The following is an 18,192-nucleotide window of genomic DNA, read 5'->3' on the forward strand; positions in this document are numbered from 1 at the left end:
GCACATACCCACGCTCATTCCATGAATAATAAAAAGATTCTGAAACCTCAGGGATTCAAAATATAAACATATGTCAAACATTGATTATGCAAAAAATTATTCCCTTATTTTTATTCAAATATCTGTATCCTCTTCCTTTCTTCCTCCTCCTATTACTCCTTTTCCTTCTCTTCCTCTTCCCCCTCCTCTTCTCATAGGAATGACTCTGAATCTCTGTCTAGATTTTAGGAAAGAAACCATCTCTTGGTCTCTCCAGGTGGTAGATATACTGTGGAGTGATCCCATGGCTCAGGAGGGCTGTAAGGCCAACACTGTTCGAGGAGGAGGCTGTTATTTTGGACCCAATGTGACAGAACGGTTGCTACAGAAATACAACCTGCAATTCCTGATCCGCTCACACGAGTGCAAACCTGAAGGCTATGAGTTCTGCCACAGCCGCAAGGTGGGTGGGCCATCTGCAGAAGCCCACGAGTAGTCCATATTGCTCCTCCCAGGCCTGGATGAGCTCAGGCTCCTGCTTTCCCACAATCCACTGTGTCTTGTATTTGTTAGTCACTTGCTCAAAGCGACTAGGTCCTTTACTGTTATTTATCCTTGGCTCTCATCGCCTCTTTAAACCTCAAAATTTGATTGCTACCACCACTCACCAATACCCTGAGAGGAGAAAAAGGGGCAGATATTGTCCCATCTTGTGGCTAGAAATATGGCCTGGTACTTTCCCAGGCATATCTCTATTCTGTAAGTCACGCTGCTCACTGGCACATATTTCAAACAACAGTACAGGGTAACAGGATTTCTGCACCGTGCCCCAGGCAGGGATTCAGGATTGTTTGTCTTCTCAGGAGTGTAGTTAATGTCCTGTCTGATCTTTGGACATCTTAATCCTACAATGTTAGCCTAGCCCAATGCCACTAGGATGAGAGTATTCCCACAAAAACTAACTCTACAGGAGAATAACAGCTTTCCATGTGGGGGAAAAAAAAGATCAACTAATCTGAGAAATGTTTGGTTAAACAGTTATACAAGTTTCTCTACTGCAGGACTTCTGAGAACCATTAGTTTCCTATATTCCTTGTAAATCTCCAAGAAGAGATACACTGTCTACCATTTCCCAATGTATTGACAATGGAAACTTTTTCCACAGAGCATCTCAGGAGGCACAGTACTCTGTAGGAAACTCTACTTTGAGGCCTCACACCAGCTTTGATAACTGGCTTGCCAATTGTAATGACCCTTCCTAATTTATCAGTTCCAGCTTGCCTCTAAGTTGAACCAAATAAATGAAGTGTTTTCTGTTACCCCTGCTATTGTACCTGGGATAAAAATGTGAAGAAAACATGTTGTGGATGTCCTATCAGAATCCAAGTTGCTATTACTGGAGCCACCACTCCTGCCCTACCAGCATTGATGACTTTAAAAAAAATTTAAAAGATCTGTAGGCGAGGTCAAGAAAGAAGAGCAGCTCCTGAAGTTGGGTTGGGCCCTATCAGATTGAGAGTCAAGAGTTCTTCAGCGAACCTGAACGCCTTTCTCTCTCTGTTTTGATTTAGGTGTTAACCATCTTTTCTGCCTCCAACTACTATGAAGTTGGCAGTAACAGAGGGGCCTATGTCAAACTGGGGCCAGCCCTGACCCCGTACATCGTGCAGTATCAAGCTAACAAGGTGACCCACATGCTGACCATGAGGCAAAGGCAAGACTTTTTAATGAATGATTTTCCGAAAACCAGAATGACGGTGGTTGTGGAGCCTTTGAAATGCCAAACATCATTACATTTATCCACATTCTAAGTGAAAATTCAAAATGTAGCTCTGTTAGTAGTAAGGTCTACAATAGACATTCTAGCAGGGGCCTCTTCCTTCTCCTCCATACACTTGAAGATCTGTACTGACCCGTCATGAATGGGAGTAACAAATTTGTTTCCTGCAGGAGTTATTCTCAATGGGCACATCTTGGGTAAAGTCCATGTACCAGGCCACTAAGTCTTTCCAGGACCACTCTTCTGTTTTCTCTCATCTTTAAAGGGTTTGTGTTACTCCCTAAGCCAGAGCCGAAGGTTCTTTGCTTTCAAGGGATTTGACAGATGGGTTTCAGTTCACACATTTGTTAGCAATGCCCTTTTCTCCCTGGGAAGGAAGCATATAATATTTCTTAAATGGCTTCTGTTGAGATGCTTCTGAATTCTAACCTTAGTTGTGAGCTTACCACACACTAAGTGCTATTATAAAGAAGTTATATGTAGTATCTAACAATGGACTTACGAAATTCATACTAATTTCAGTTTTATAGAAGAGATCGTTAAAGAACACAGATGAAATCAGCTAGCCCATGGTCACACAGCTAATAACACGGTGAAGGCAAGCCTTGATACAGGCAGTCTTATTTCAGAAATCACATACTTAACAGACACGCAGGATTGCCTCCTACCAGGAAGATGGCCCCAGAGTATATAAGCTGCCAACAGATACAGTTTTAGTGCTACTGAGCAAGCTTCTCTAATTATCAGAGGAACTAATTAGAAATCAAAACAAGTTTGACATAAACCCTGGAAAGAGAACATACTAATATTTACCATCTGCCTTGTGTGAGTGCTATAAAAGTGCATTATTTTAAATCACTCTTGAGTTACTAAATATGAAGAGTTATTAAACACTTAAGTTATTTAAAAAAATCAAGGCCAGCCTCACTCAAGAAGTTTTATATGAAAATTTAAACTCATTAAGTGATAGTCAAACCCCCTGTGCAGCAGAATCATCTGTGGAGCTTTACAAAAAAATCAGCCGCCCTAGCCTCCGCAGCCCCACCAAATTGGAATCTCCAGGGGTGGGCCCCAGGCAACTGGAACACCACAATTCCATATGGTTTAGGTACATATGGAATCACTACAAATGAAGTCACTGTAGGGAATCCTATAGAGAGTATGTTTTAGTAATGTAATCAAAGAGCTCTTTGAGGGGCACCTGAGTGTCTGTCATTTAAGCATCTAGCTTCAACTCAAGTCATGATCTCATGGTTGTGGGTTCAAGCCGTGTTGGGCTCTGTGCTGACAGCTCAGAGCCTGGAGCCTGCTTCGGATTCTGTGTCTCCCTGTCTCTCTGCCTCTCACCTGCTTGTGGTCTGTCTCTCTGTCTCTCTCAGAGACAGATGTTTAAATGTTTAAAATGTTTAAACATTAAAATGTTTAAATGTTTTAAATGTTTAAAATAAACATTTTAAAAAATTAAAAAAAAAAAAGAGCTCTTTGAAATATTCATTGATTATATTAAAGCAAGTAAACATCATCCAATTTACCCAGAAGTCACTTGTCCGTCAACTTCAACTCCCTGGAGTGCAGTGGACACGTTAGATGTCTCTGACCATCTATGATTGATGTCTCAATGTCCATAAACTCAAGATCATGTCTTTTTCTTAGAAGAGCCCTCATTCAGAATCCATTTACTTTGGGTTTACACCCATGTCTCACAATAATAGGTCAAGATTGATTCCTGGTCCTACCCTGTATCAGCTACGTGACCTTGGATTACTGACTTTGTAATGGGATAATAATCAGACCTACTTCAGTGGGTGTTGGAGGATTAAGATAACCATGCAGATCTCTGCACTTAGTTAGTGTTCAATGTTTCTGGCTTGATGTAGAAACCAAGAGCCTTATACATCTAGACAGCTCCCAAGAGCATCACTATACTATATCCCTGCATGATAATGATTGATGACTGCAAGTTAGTAGAAGATAGTTTAAATGCTTTGCCAGACCAGTGGTTTGTTAACTTTTGGAGAGAAGGGAGTCCCATACTGCTTTTAACCTTTGATGAAACAGTGAACTCCCTCCAGAAAAAAAACAAATAAATTCACGTACCCATACGATTTGGGATGAGTTTTGGGCACTTCACACTCTACTAGGGGTCTGGTGGAGTCCACTTAAGGTCTATTACAATAACCACCTTAAACTGCAAGGAAAATTTTCATCAAGCATGATTAAAACTCTGTGTGTGTGTGTGCACGTGTATGTGCTCACATGTGTGTGTGTAACTTTTAGCCGTTGAAAAGACAGGATATCCGGTCATAATTTATAGAATGGCTATAAATGAGGCATGACAAAGTATATATTTACCTTTATCTCTTTGTATCTTTTTATTGATTCAACTACAGATATTTATTGAACACTTACTTGGGCAAAGTGCTATGCCCAGAATTACCCTTTTGATCCAATAAGAATGAGAAAACTAAATTAATGTTATTTTGTTATTCAAAATCTGGCCTTGTGCCTATTTAACATAATAATAAATTATAAGGAAAGCATATGATTATATTAGAAGATACCATTTACTGAGTGCTTTCAATGTGCTGGGCTTTCTTCTAAGTGCTTTATATGAATTTACTTTTTTAATCTTCACAATAATCCTGTGAGGTAGGTACATTTTTAAGAAATGTTTATTCATTTATTTTGAGAGAGAGAAAGAGAGAGCAGGGGAGGGGCAGAGAGAGAAGGAGAGAGAGAATCCCAAGCAGGCTCCATGCTGTCAGCACAGAGCCCAATGCGGGGCTCAAACTCACAAACAGTGAGATCATGACCTGAGCAGAAATCAAGAGTTGGACGCTTAACCAACTGAGCCACCCAGGTGGCCCGAGGTAGGTACCATTTTTATCCCTATTTTTCCCTTGAGGAAACTGAGGTGCAGTGCAGGTAGCTAACTTTACCACAAAGGTGGTCTTTTTCCAGAAGTTTTGCTGTAACCACTCTTCTGCACTGGGTAGGACACAGCAGGTCCTATTTGTCCATGGCAAGGAGGAGTGGGAGGGCAGTGGGGAGAAATAAGAGATGAAACTCTTTGTTCAAAAACTGAGCTCTTCTCCCCGAAACTGAGTTCTAGGAAGGTTGAGACATTAAGAAAGAGAGAGGAGGAATGTGGTAAAAACAAAACAAAACCCCTCACTATTTCCTCTATGTTAACTTTTTAAAATGTTTCTTTTCATCTCCTGTCCCAGGATTAGCAGAGTAGAGGAGTCAGCTCTGAGAGCTCTGCGGGAAAAGTTATTTGCTCATTCCTCAGATCTTCTTGGTGAATTTAAGAAGCATGATGCAGATAAAACTGGTAAGACTCAGAAAATAAAATATTCATAGAAGAAGGAAGCTCAACAACAACAACAAATCTGTCTTGCAGAAGTTATCAAATCAATATTTGTTGAATTAGTGGTAACTAATTGGGGCACCTGGGTGGCTTAGTTGGTTAAGCCCTGACTTTGGCTTAGGTCATGATCTCTTGATTTGTGAGTTCGAGCCCCTCATCGGGCTCTGTGCTGAGAGCTCACAGCTGGAGCCTGCTTTGGATTCGGTGTTTCCCTCTCTGTCTCTGCCCCTCCTCCACTCATACTCTGTCCTTCTCTCTCTAAGAAACAAATAAACATTAAAAAAATTAAATAATAATGAACTAAGATAAGCAAAGGACATTCTTTGACTACTTTCTTCATTTTATTCAACTTAATGTTCCAGTTATCTTTTCTAAATTTTATAATTCCAAGCTTTTAACAGAATGTGAATGTAGCTAAATATAGATGGAGATGGTAAAAATAAATGGAGTCAAGGGGAGGGTGACAAGGCCAGAACTAAGCAAAAAGCAATAGGTTTGGAAGGTTAGAAGAACATATCCAAGATTTGCAAAAGGTTAGTGATTTGGCTTCTTGTTATTTAGTGTGTACGTATCTGTTCTGTGCTCTGTTATTAAAGCTAGAAATTTTGTCTTTGCTCAACTTAATGGAATGTCTAATATACATTGACCACACATAGCCTTATTAGAAAATTAGTAACAGTCATAACTACATAGCAATATGTGTTCATATACATATCAACAACGAATGCTGTATATATATATATAATGTGTATATATAATGTATATATCTGTTCATATATATAATCATGTATAATATCTGTATATGTATATACATATATACGTATATATGTATAATATCTATTCATATACATAACAAAAACCAATGCTATGTGTGTGTGTGTGTAAAGTTTAGGATATTATTTATGGGAGTGTTGTGTGACTTTTCAATTGTTTTCCCAGAGTTAGCAAATAAAAACAGGGTAACTAATTAAATTTAAATTATAGATAGGCAACAAACAATTTTAAGGTCTAATAATGTCCCGTGCAATATTTGAGCCATATACTTTGTGGTCTGTCTGAAATTCATATTTAATTGAGCATTCTGTACTTTATCTTGCAACCCTAGTTTCCAGTGTACTCGACCTTGACCAACAAAAATAGTGAGAGTGCCCATTATTTCTATTACCTACAGACAGCAAGAAGTATGTCAGGATAGAAAGGCATGCACTCTGGGCAGGACACTAGACTTATAAGTGACAAGTCAACAAATTAGCTCTTTCCTGTAGGTTTAATTACCTTTAGTGACTGGGCAGAAGCCGTGGAGTCTGTGTTGCATCTAGGACTGCCATGGCGGATGCTGAGGCCACAGCTGGTGAACAGCCCAACGGATAACACATTAGAGTACAAGTCCTGGCTGGAGGATTTGGCCAAAGAACAACTGAACCGTGAGGTAATGGTGTGAAAATGGTGGATGAAGGCACACTGTGGGCCATGAGTCTCCTTATGGAGAGCTTTGAATCAGAAATAGTCAAATATTGAGAGCCCAAAAAAGAAGATGGATGAGAAAAAGGAACTATTTGTTGGGTTTCTATATGTCACATTTTGTGTTAAGCAACTTACATATGCTGCCTCAGTTTATCCTCAAAATACCTACCCCGTGAGGCTAGTATTATCAGTACCATATACCTATACCATTATACCCATTCATGAACAGCTCTCATGAAGCTTCTAAATTGTAGAACTGGGACTCAGACCCAGGTCTGCTGACTTCCTTGGCATTATGCTGCTTCTCCCACTAAAATAAAGAGAAGGATTTATTCAATAAATCCATATTGAATGTTTAATGTATGTGAGGCCTTGGGCTAAGTACTTTTTTAAATGGCTTTATTTCAGTATAAGTCACATACCATATAATTCATCCATTCAAAGTGTATAATTCATTGTTTGTTTGTTTTTTGTATATTCACTGGTATGTGCAACCATCCCCATGGTCAATATTAGAACAGTTTCATCATGGTCTAGGTACTTCTTAAACCCATGGGCTATTTGGTAGTCTGAAAGGGTTGGGGATAAAATATCTTCAGTTTTTTCAACCGTATCTTATTGTCAGGGTCGATTGTGTGTTCCTTATATATTAGGACAAGCCTAAACAATAAGATATAGAAAGAAAAATACCTTTTCTTTTGTAGAACATACAGTCAAGTTTGCTGGAAACACTGTATCGAAACCGATCCAACCTGGAGACCATTTTTAGGATCATAGACAGTGATCATTCAGGTAAAGGCATGTATTATCCTATCACTTCTGACCCATAGCAAATCTTTACCTCCCAGCCTCAGTCTCCTTTCTGGCTATTTAGCTCTCTCCTCAAGCACTTTGGGAACAAAGTAAATAATTATTATGCTTATAAATGGCAGAAACTAGAAAAGTGTTTAAACAATACGAGCAATCCATATAGAAGAGGGGTAGGGCAGAAAAGAATGAAGACAAACTGAATGAGAACTTCTCAGGAAAAAGAGTGGTTAGAAGATGTAATATCCCTATAGTCACATCAAAGATAGTCATGAAGTAATGAAAAGTGTCTAGAGCAGGAAGGCTTTTTACAATCTCACTCCCAACATATTCTTTTTAAATTTCTGATTTTGGTAATTACAGATTCACAAGAAATTATGAAAAAATGTATAGGAAGGCCTTATATACCCTCACCTTTTCCCCCCAGTGGTCCAAAGGCTTTTTTCATTGTCATTACTCTTTCTCCACCTGTTTTTTGATGTAATTCACAAACCATATAATGTGCCCATTTAAAATATTCAGTTCACTGATTCTTGGTATGTTTATAAGGTTGTGTAACCATCATCACTATCTAACTATAAAGCCTTTCATCACCCTAAAAAGAAACCCATACCCATTATCAGTCACTCTCCATCCCTGTCCCTTCTACACCATCCCTGGCAACCATTAATCCACTTTTTATCTCTAAGGATTTGCCTCGTCTGGACATTTTGTATAAATGGAATGACACAGTATATGTGGTCTTTGGTGTCTGGCTTCTTTCACTTTGCATAATGTTTTCAAGGTTCATCCATGTTGTAGCATATATAAGTTCTTCGTTCTTCTTTATAGCTGGACCATATTCCATTGTATGGATATGCCACATTTTGTTTATCCATTTAACAGTTGATAGACATTTAGATTGTTTCCACTTTTGGGCTGTTATGCATGATGGTACTGTGAACATTTATGTACAACTTTTTATGTGAACATATGGTTTTATACTCCCTTGAATATGTTCCTAAGAGTACAATTGCTGAATCATATCATAAAACTATGTTTTACTTTTTGGGGAACTGCCAAACCGTTTTCTACAGTGACTAAAGCATTTTACATTCCTGCTAATGTTTGAGGGTTCCAATTTCTCCACATCCTCACCAGGACTTGTTACTTCCCACCCTTTTTTATAGCCATACTACTGAGTGTGCAGTATCTCATGGTTTTGATCTGCATTTCCTCAATTACCCATGACATTGAGCATCTTTTCATGTGCTTATTGGAAAATTGTATATATTCTCTGGAGAAATGTCTGCTCAAATACTTTGCCTATTTTTTTTAATTATTCATCTTTTTGTTGTTGAGATATATATATATATATATATATATACACATATACATATATATATGTATATGTATATATATGTATATGTATATATATATGTATATGTATATATATATATATGTATATGTATGTATATATATATGCCATTATCATATCTATGGTTTGCAAATATTTTCTCCAACTTTATAGGTTGTCCTTTCACTTTTTTGGTAGTTCCCTTTGATGCACAAAATGTTTTCATTAAAAAAAAGTCAAATTTATTTGTTGTTGTTGTTTGTGCTTTTGGTGTCATATCTAAGAAACCATTATGTAATCCAAGGTCACAAAGATTTACACCTATGGTTTTTTCTAAGAGTTTTAAAGTTTTAGCTCTTCCAGTTAAGTCTTTTATCCATTTTGAGTTAATTTAAAGAAAATTTTTTTTATTCATTTATTTTTAAGAGAGAGACAGAGTGTGTGTGGGTGGGGGGGGGGGGGCAGAGAGAGGGAGACACAGAATCCGAAGCAGGCTCCAGGCTCTGAGCTGTCAGCACAGAGCCCAACATGGGGCTCGAACTCACGAACCATGAGATCATGACCTGAGCCAAAGTAGGATGTTTAACCAACTGAGCCACCCAGCCGCCCCTTTTTTGAGTTAATTCTCGCTGGTAGTGCGAGATAGGGGGTCTAGCTTCATTCCTTTACATGAGGATATTGAAAAAACAATTCTTTCTCCACTGAATGATCTTGGAACCCTTGTAAAAAAAAGTCAATTGACCATAGGTGTATGGGTCCAAAAGCTTTTTATAAGCAAAATAAATTATATGTTTGGGATGATTTAATGCATGGTTTCTCAGCAGTGGCACTACTGACATGTTAACCCAAGTAATTGTTTTGGGGTCCATCATGACTACTGTAGGATATTTACCAGCATCCCTGGCATTTACCTACTAGATACCAAATCAAAAATGTTTCCAGAGGAAGGGAAACAAAATTGCTCTCAGGGGTGATCAATTGGTTTTATGCCACTCCCTTGGGAATTTAAACTAGATACAAGGCCTTGGGTATCTTTGCCTGTTTAACAGTAAGGAGCAGGTTTCCTTGTAAGAATGTCAGAGGAAATGAACATTGAAAACTAAATTGACTCATGCAAGGCACCTGAGTGGCTCAGTCAGTTAAACTTCTGACTTCAGCTCAGGTCACGATCTCATGATTTGTGAGTTCGAGCCCCGCATCGCCCTCTGTGCTAACAGCTCAGAGCCTGGAGCCTGCTTTGGATTCTGTGTCTCCCTCTCTCTCTGCCCCTCCCCCACCCATGCTCTGTCTCTGTGTCCCAAAAATAAATAAACTTTAAAAAAAAATAGAAAAAAAAAGAAAACTAGACTGACTCACTGAAGTGACTTCCTCTCTTTGGTAAGGGTTCATCTCACTGGACGAATTCAGGCATACTTGGAAGCTGTTCAGCTCTCATATGAACATCAACATCAGAGATGACTGCATCTGTGACCTTGCACGGAGCATTGACTTCAACAAGGATGGCCACATCGACATCAATGAATTCCTGGAGGCCTTCCGTCTTGTGGAGCAATCCTGCTCAGAGGGCAATGCCTCAGATTGCCCACAAACCACAAACACTAATGACAATGGCTGCAGCAAACCAGGCACACACTAAGAGCAGCCTGGTGTTCATTGCCCACGGTGCCTCATAACCAATACTGCACTTGTCGCTGGAATAGCTCCTTTATTCTCCATAGATATGTGGAATTTTATGCTGAGAATTTGCCTACCAGTGTGCATCAGAATCACCTATTTGGGTGTGTGTGGGGTGTGTGTGTGTGTTTAAATATATAGGTAACCCATCCTTGTCTCAGAAGTTTCACAAGGTAAGACCCAAGTATAAATATTTTTAAATTCTGAAGTCTACCCCAGTTAAGAACCACTGATAATTCAACCCCCTCATTGTTTTCATTTTATACCTTTAACTTATTGTTTTTAAAATGTTGTATTGAGGGACACCCCGGTGGCTCAGTTAAGCAACTCAGGGTCATGAGTTCAAGTCCCATATTGGGCAATGCGCTGGGCATGAAGCCTACTTTAAAGAAGAAGGAGAAGGAGGAGGAGGAGGAGGAGGAGGAGGAGGAGGAGGAGGAGGAGAAGAAGAAGAAGAAGAAGAAGAAGAAGAAGAAGAAGAAGAAGAAGTCTTATTTTTTTTAATGTTTATTTATTTTTGAGAGAGGGAGAGTGGGGGAGGGGCAGGGAGTGATGGGGACAGAGGACCCCAAGCAGGCTCCATGCTGACAGCAGAGAGCCTGATGCAGGGCTGAACTCATGAACCAGGAAATCATGACCTGAGCTGAAGTCAGATGCTTAACTGACTGAGGCACCCAGGTACCCCTTATTTTTTTTTAATTAAATGCTTATTTACTTATTTTGAGAAAGAGAGTGAGTATGAGTGGGAGAGGGGCAGAGAGAAAGGGAGAGAGAATCCTAAGCAGGCTCTGCACTGTCAGCACGAAACCCTATGTGGGGCCTGAACCTGGGGACCATGATCACTACCTGAGCCAAGAGTTGGACGCTTAACTGATTGAGCCACTCAGGCCACCGAAAAATGTCTCATTGATAAAGGAAAATTATGAAAAATTGTTTATGCAATCCCATGACTGAAACATATGGATTGTTTTCATTATTACTTTTTCTTGTTGTAACTATAGTTTTTATATAATTTAATGTTTTGCTTTTTTAAAAAATAAATTCATACCTAATTGTAAATACTTACCTGTGTTGCTACATAGTTCTCATGATTATTAGTTTAATGGCTGCATAATTTTCTTCCAGATGGGTGAACTATAGCCATTTTCCAACTGTTAATCACGTGCATTGTTTTTAGTTTTCCATTATTATAAATAATACCATGGTTAATAAAATAACTTTCTGCGTATAGCTTGTTTTACAAAAGTCTTTTGAATTCTACATTTTCTTAAGATAAAATCCCAGGAATGGATTACTTTGTCAAAGGGCATTGTATTAGTCTTAGATTTACCCTAAGGAGTTGGCTCACATGATTATGGAGGCTGACAAATCCCAAGACCTGCAGTCGGCAAGCTGGAGATGCGGGAGAGCTGATGGTGCGGTTCCAGCCCAAGTCCAAAGGCCTCAGTACCAGGAGGGCCAATGATTTAAGTAACAGTCTGAGTCTGAATCCAAAGGCAGGAGAGGAAAGATGTCTCAGCTTAAAAAAAAGTCAAGCAGAGAGAGAGAATTCTCTTTTATTCAGCCTTTTATTCTATCCAGGCCTACAATGAGAAAGATGAGGTCCACCCACATTAGGGGGGGCAATCTGCTTTACTCAGTCTACCAATTCAAATGTTAACCTTGTCAGATATACTGAGAAATAACGTTTAAACAAATAGCTGGTTGCCCCATGCTGACACAGGTGTGAACATTTTTTTTTTTAAGTTTTATTTATTTATTTTGAGAGAGAGTGAGAGCAGGGAAGGGGCAGAGAGAGAGGGAGAGAGAGAATCCTGAGCAGGCTCAGCTTGGATCACGAACTGTGAGATCCTTGACCTGAGCCAAAATCAAGAGTCAGATGCTTAACCGGTTGAGCCACCCAGGCGTCCCCAGATGTGAACATTTTAATGGCATCTTGCTTTTTAGGACTGAGCATACCCATAAACTCACGAGCTTTGAGTGTGATCATTTGTAATTTTTGCTAAAGGTGAATGATGGTATTTCAATGCTATTTTAATCTACATTTCTTATATAGTATCTCCCCCACCTCATTTTATTTTTAAAGTAAGGAAACTGAGTCCAAAAGATTAGCTGGATAAATGATCTAGTTAATGACACAGCCAGGACTAGAACCCATGATCCCTGCTCCATCCAGCATTCTTTCCAGTTTTCCCAGGACCATATCATCTGTTTGGTTTGACTGTAAGCAAGTCCTGGTTCTCCTGTCCTTTTTTGTGTGTAGCAAACTGTCTACAGTGATCCCTGCCCTCAATGATTTCCTGCCTCCTAGTGTTCATGCCTTTGTGTAGTGCTTCCCAGTGAATGCAGGCAGGACCTGTGACTTGCTTCTAACCAAGAGAATATGGCAAATATGATGAGGGTTAATCCTGTGATTACAGTACATTCTATAAAACTTTTTGTTAGTAGACTGGAACAAAAGATTCTCCTTGCTGGCCTGATGAAGTAACTGGCTATATTGAAGGAACCTGCATGGTGAGGAACTACTCGTGGCTTATAGGACCTACAGGTGGCTTCCAACCAGTGACTACAAAAAGCCAGGGTATTCAAACACGGAGCTCTAAGGAAACAAATTTTAGCTTGGGAGGAGATTCTTCCAAATGTAATTGACCCTCCAGATGGAAATGCAGCTGGCCAACACCTTGGTGGCACGCATGTGAGACCTTGAGTTAAGGATGCAGTGAGGCCACGCCCAGACTCCTGGCCCACGAAAACCATTATATAATACGTGTGTGTTGTTTTAAGCCATTAAGTTTATGGTCATTTGCTGCACACCATAGAAAATTAACATAATTTGCTTCTTGGAAAACTTTGTATTTTCTTATTCCACTACTCTAGAAAAGTCTGCATTTCCATTAGTGAGTCCAGTCCAGAGAAAAGTTAACATAGTTTAGTGAATACATACGACCCATTTATTTATCTTGTGTGAATTAGTAACTAAGAGATCCAGCATACTAGTGAATTCATGTTTATATCTGTCTGACACGTTTGTGCAAACAGTTGGAATCAACAAATCAAGGGTTTGCTATCTTCGTGTCATTTCATGACATCCCCCACTTCAAATATTCTGAGGCTTCAAGAGAATATCTCAGAAAAGAAGCAAAGACTAACTCAGCGACAATGAAATAGAGCTTTGGGGATTTGCTCGTATATAGGGATATATGCCAGAGAATGGCCCATGGAGATGATCACTCTCCAAACAAAGGGGCTTATGAAGGCAAAAGCCAAAAAGTTTCACAAGTGATGGGTCAGTTTAGACAAGTCCTTGGCTTGTTGATCCAAAATGGGTTGATTGCTAAACCCGAAAGTCCTTTCTTGAGTATAGATAGCAGTCACAGAGTCCTATCAGGCTATTCTCATTCTAACCAGTTTTCTGGGAAGCAGTTGCCCTGGCTCCTTCTTCAGGGGTGCTCACTATTTGCTGCCTTACACCCTTCTGGTGCACTGTCCCTCAGTGGGCAAGTCTTATGTGCACTCTCAAGGCTCAGAAAAAAATTTCCTTTCTTTTTTTTTAAACCACTTTATTGACGAATGATTGACATACAAAAAGCTGTACATATTTAATGTGCACAACTTAGTGAGTTTAAGATACGACTGTTTTTTGTTTTTTTTTAATTTACATCCAAGTTAGCATATAGTGCAACAACGATCTCAGGAGTAGATTCCTTAATGCCCCTTACCCATTTAGCCCATCCTCCCCTCCCCCAGCCCCTCCAGCAACCCTCTGTTTGTTCTCCATATTTAAGAGTCTCTTATGTTTTGTCCCCCTCCCTGTTTTTATATTTTTGTGTCCCTTCCCTTATGTTCATGTTTTGTCTCTTAAAGTCCTCATATGAGTGAAGTCATATGATTTTTGTCTTTCTCTGACTAATTTCACTTAGCATAATACCCTCCAGTTCCATCCACCTAGTTGCAAATGGCAAGATTTCATTCTTTTTGGTTGCTGAGTAATACTCCATTGTATATATATACCACATCTTCTTTATCCATTCATCCATCAATGGACATTTGGGCTCTTTCCATACTTTGGCTATTGTTGATAGTGCTGCTAAAAATTTCCTTTCTTGATTAGCATAGTGGATTAATAGGGAGTTGGTTTCAAGGGAGTTTCAATTTAAAAGGAATTTTTAAATTGTGCTAGGAAGAAATAGCAAAATCATGCCTCTTATCCAGTGATGTGGCCTTAACTGCTAATTAAAATAATTTAGGGAGCTTTTAAAACAAAGGATTCCTGTGGCCCTGCTCCAGATGGATTAAATCAAAATCTCTGGGTTAAGAGGCCATGCTATGGGTATGTTATAAATGTTCCCCCAGGTGATTCTACCTGCAGCCAGGCTTGAGTCCTGCTGAACTAACTGGTTTATCCTGCAATAGTGAAGGGTGATTACTTGGTAAGACTTTACCTGCTTTTTACATTAACTGTAGGTATGAGAGGCCAATTCAGAAATCTAACAATTTAGATCTAAGATGAGGAAATTGCAGATATCCCCACGTAGTGTTCACAGACTGATGGAGACAGACCAAACAGATAATTCACTTGGAGGTTTAATGGGCATTCAACACTTAACATTTACAAAACAAGCTGTTTATATTACCCCCAAAATCTGTTCCTCTTATATGATCTTTGTGATCTGATTACGTGTCAGTTTCATCCTACCAATTTCCTTACGCAAAAAGCAACAAAAACAAAAACTTGATTTCTTTTTCTTATTTCCCACATCCAGTCCATCAGCAAATCTTGTTGACTCCGCCTTCAAAACACATCCAGAATTGAACCTTCTCTTACTCCTCCATGGCTATCTCCCTAGTCTAAGCGATATTATTTCTTGCCAGTCTCCTCACCTTCTCCGTTACCTATATTGCAGTGATTATCAAAGTTGTTGATCACAGGGTCCTTTTACACTGTTAAAAATTATTGAAGATCCCAAAGAGCTTTTCCTTATGTGGGTTACATCTGTTGACATTTACTGTGTTAAAAACTGAAACTGAAAAATAAGATACTTATTAAAAATAACAATATATCTATTAAATGTTAAGTAACATATTTTTAAACTTTTTATTTTGAACTAATTATAAACTATAAGAAGTTAAATAATGCAGAGAGATCCTATGTTCCTATCATCCAGCTTTCTAATCTTACTTAACTATACTGAGTTATCAAAACCAATAAATTGATAAGAAATAACATTTTAAAGAAGATTAACTATCACAAAACAAAAAAATAGTGAGAAGAGTGGCATTGTTTTACATATTTGAGAATCTTTTCAATGTATGCTTAATAGAAGACAGTTGGATTATCATACCTGCTTCTGCAATCTGCTGTGATGTGTTTTGTTGGTTGAAGTATACAAGAAAAATCTAGCCTCCTATAGATATGTAACTGAAAAAGGATGGAGTATTTTAATAGCCCTTTCAGATAATTGTGTGTAATCAAACAATCTTCTTTGATACTGCACCAAAATTTGACAAATGATAGTTCTTTAAAAAGAATTTTTTTGATGTTTATTTATTTTTGAGAGTGAGAACATGAGGAGGAGGGGAGCAGAAAGAGAGGGAGACACAGAATCCAAAACAGGCTCCAGGCTCTGAGCTGTCAGCACAGAGTCCAATGCGAGACTTGAACTCACAAACCACGAGATCACGAGCTGAACTGAAGCCAGACTCTTAACTGACTGGGCCACTCAGACACCTTGACAAATGGTAGTTCTTAAACGTTAGCAGAAATGAGTCATTTAAACCAAATCCAAAAACGTTTTGTGCTGTCAATACCATAGCCAAAGACCACTAGGGACACACCCATAACTCAACAAAGTTAGGTTTGCTGGATATTCCAGCCCAGCCAATGGCAGCCCCAGCTGATAACAGATGGAGCAGAAGAATCACCCTGCTGAGCACTGTTAACCCCCAGAATTGTGAAATACAATAAATAGTTATTGTGGTTTAAAACCACTAACTTTTGGGATAATTGCAATAAATAACCCAACAAATTACCCAACACATTGACTATCCAAAGAATTAAAATTTCATCATGTTAATCAAAATATGGAAGGATAATTTTAGAAAATGCTCACACTTCCCCCAAACATTGTTTTCTAAGAATATACTAATAGGAAAGTCTTTTTCTATTTTGAGATTTTCGATGTGTCTTCAGTTCATAAATAAGTCTTTTGGGGGTTTGTTGTTTTTTAAATACTACTGTTGCTGGACATAGAACACACATGCATTTAATGTTCCATAAATCTTTAACAATCATTGCTTTAAATTTGAGTGTTTATTCCCACAGGACTCAAAACCTTCTTTTATCTGTATTTTAATGATCAAAATAAAGGCTAAAGTCCTCAATCTCTGGGTTATTGTTTTGGACTGTTTCCCAGTTATAGACTCAGAGACTCTTGTGAATTATAAGGGACTTCAGATGCTGAGTACAACCTCAAAAACACTTCATGGCCGGTGTCTGCTGGAATGTTCCGGGGAGGTAGTCCTCACTCCTAGAGGCTGTCTGCTTCCGTTTTTGGAGAGATGTATGTGCTAGGAAGTTTTCCCTTGCGTCAAACAGCCTAGTCTGAGAATCTGGAGTCAGAAGATTTGGATTTCAGCTCTTGGCTGTGGGCCTGGGAGGTCATCTGAGCTCCTCATGATCCTGCTCTTTAGGAGACAGGGAGTAGCCCTAAATACCTACAGAGTGTGCTGAGATTTTGGTGGTGAATTAGCACAAAAACAGGAGCAGAATTATCTTCACATAACTATCATCTTAGTCTTAAAATAAAGGATACAGAGCTGAATCTTTTTATTACTTACTGATTATAAACCATTTTATTTTTTTCCCCAAGGCAGATAATCTTAGGCATGCATTTTTTTTTGCAAACAGATTAGATTATTGTATTTTATTTTTAAAAAAATGTTTAAACAGTTCAAATGTACTCATTTGGATTTTGTTTCCTTTTTACTAAATTTGTTTCTCTGGGGGCGCCTGGGTGGCGCAGTCGGTTAAGCGTCCGACTTCAGCCAGGTCACGATCTCGCGGTCTGTGAGTTCGAGCCCCGCGTCAGGCTCTGGGCTGATGGCTCGGAGCCTGGAGCCTGTTTCCGATTCTGTGTCTCCCTCTCTCTCTGCCCCTCCCCCGTTCATGCTCTGTCTCTCTCTGTCCCAAAAATAAATAAAAAACGTTGAAAAAAAAATTAAAAAAAAAAATTGTTTCTCTGGTATCTTATATTCATGGCAAATGATTTTGGTTTTTCAATTACAGTAGAGTACTGAGGTAATGATTTATTTTATTTATTTTATTTTTTTTTTAATGTTTACTTACTTTTGAGAGAGAGACAGAGCATGAGCAGGGGAGGGGCAGAGAGAGAGAGGGAGACACAGGGTCTGAAGCAGGCTCCAGGCTCTGAGCTGTCAGCACAGAACCCGACGTGGGGCTCAAACTCACAAACCGTGAGATCATGACCTGAGTCGAAGTCGGATGCTTAACTGACTGAGCCACCCAGGTGCCCTGATAATGATTTCTTTTAAAAAAATTAAAGTGTCCAGAGTTTGAGAAACATCAGCCTTGAGAAACATCAGTCCAAACTCTATGATCTAGCCTGTGCCCACCTCTGAAGTCTCAAATCTGGGTTCCTTACAGAAGAGTCTGAATCAAGCACTCACAGCAGTGATTGGCTTACATGCCAGCCTTCATTGGCTCCTCAATAATACAAAGCAGATTTCATGTCCTAGTCACCATTGTGTCTCTGGCAAACGGCC

General features: G+C 39.1%; 1 protein-coding gene across 5 annotated transcripts in view; it reads left to right on the forward strand.

Annotated features, from left to right (window-relative positions):
- The window catches only part of PPEF2 (protein phosphatase with EF-hand domain 2), a 36,016-nt gene extending 25,297 nt beyond the window's left edge, over positions 1-10,719 (forward strand). For 4 of the 5 annotated variants that reach the window (XM_042936170.1, XM_042936169.1, XM_042936172.1 and 1 more), the window contains 6 exons: positions 257-442; positions 1,551-1,693; positions 4,987-5,093; positions 6,395-6,558; positions 7,298-7,385; positions 10,119-10,719. In XM_042936170.1, coding sequence (XP_042792104.1) covers positions 257-442; positions 1,551-1,693; positions 4,987-5,093; positions 6,395-6,558; positions 7,298-7,385; positions 10,119-10,372 — 942 coding nt within the window. In that variant the 3' untranslated portion in view covers positions 10,373-10,719. The remainder of the gene's footprint in view (positions 1-256; positions 443-1,550; positions 1,694-4,986; positions 5,094-6,394; positions 6,559-7,297; positions 7,386-10,118) is intronic. The other variant, XM_042936173.1, reaches the window with a different exon arrangement.
- Positions 10,720-18,192: the final 7,473 nt, after the last annotated feature.

Source organism: Panthera leo, chromosome B1 (assembly GCF_018350215.1).
Source record: "Panthera leo isolate Ple1 chromosome B1, P.leo_Ple1_pat1.1, whole genome shotgun sequence".
Classification (NCBI taxonomy): Eukaryota; Metazoa; Chordata; class Mammalia; order Carnivora; family Felidae; genus Panthera; species Panthera leo.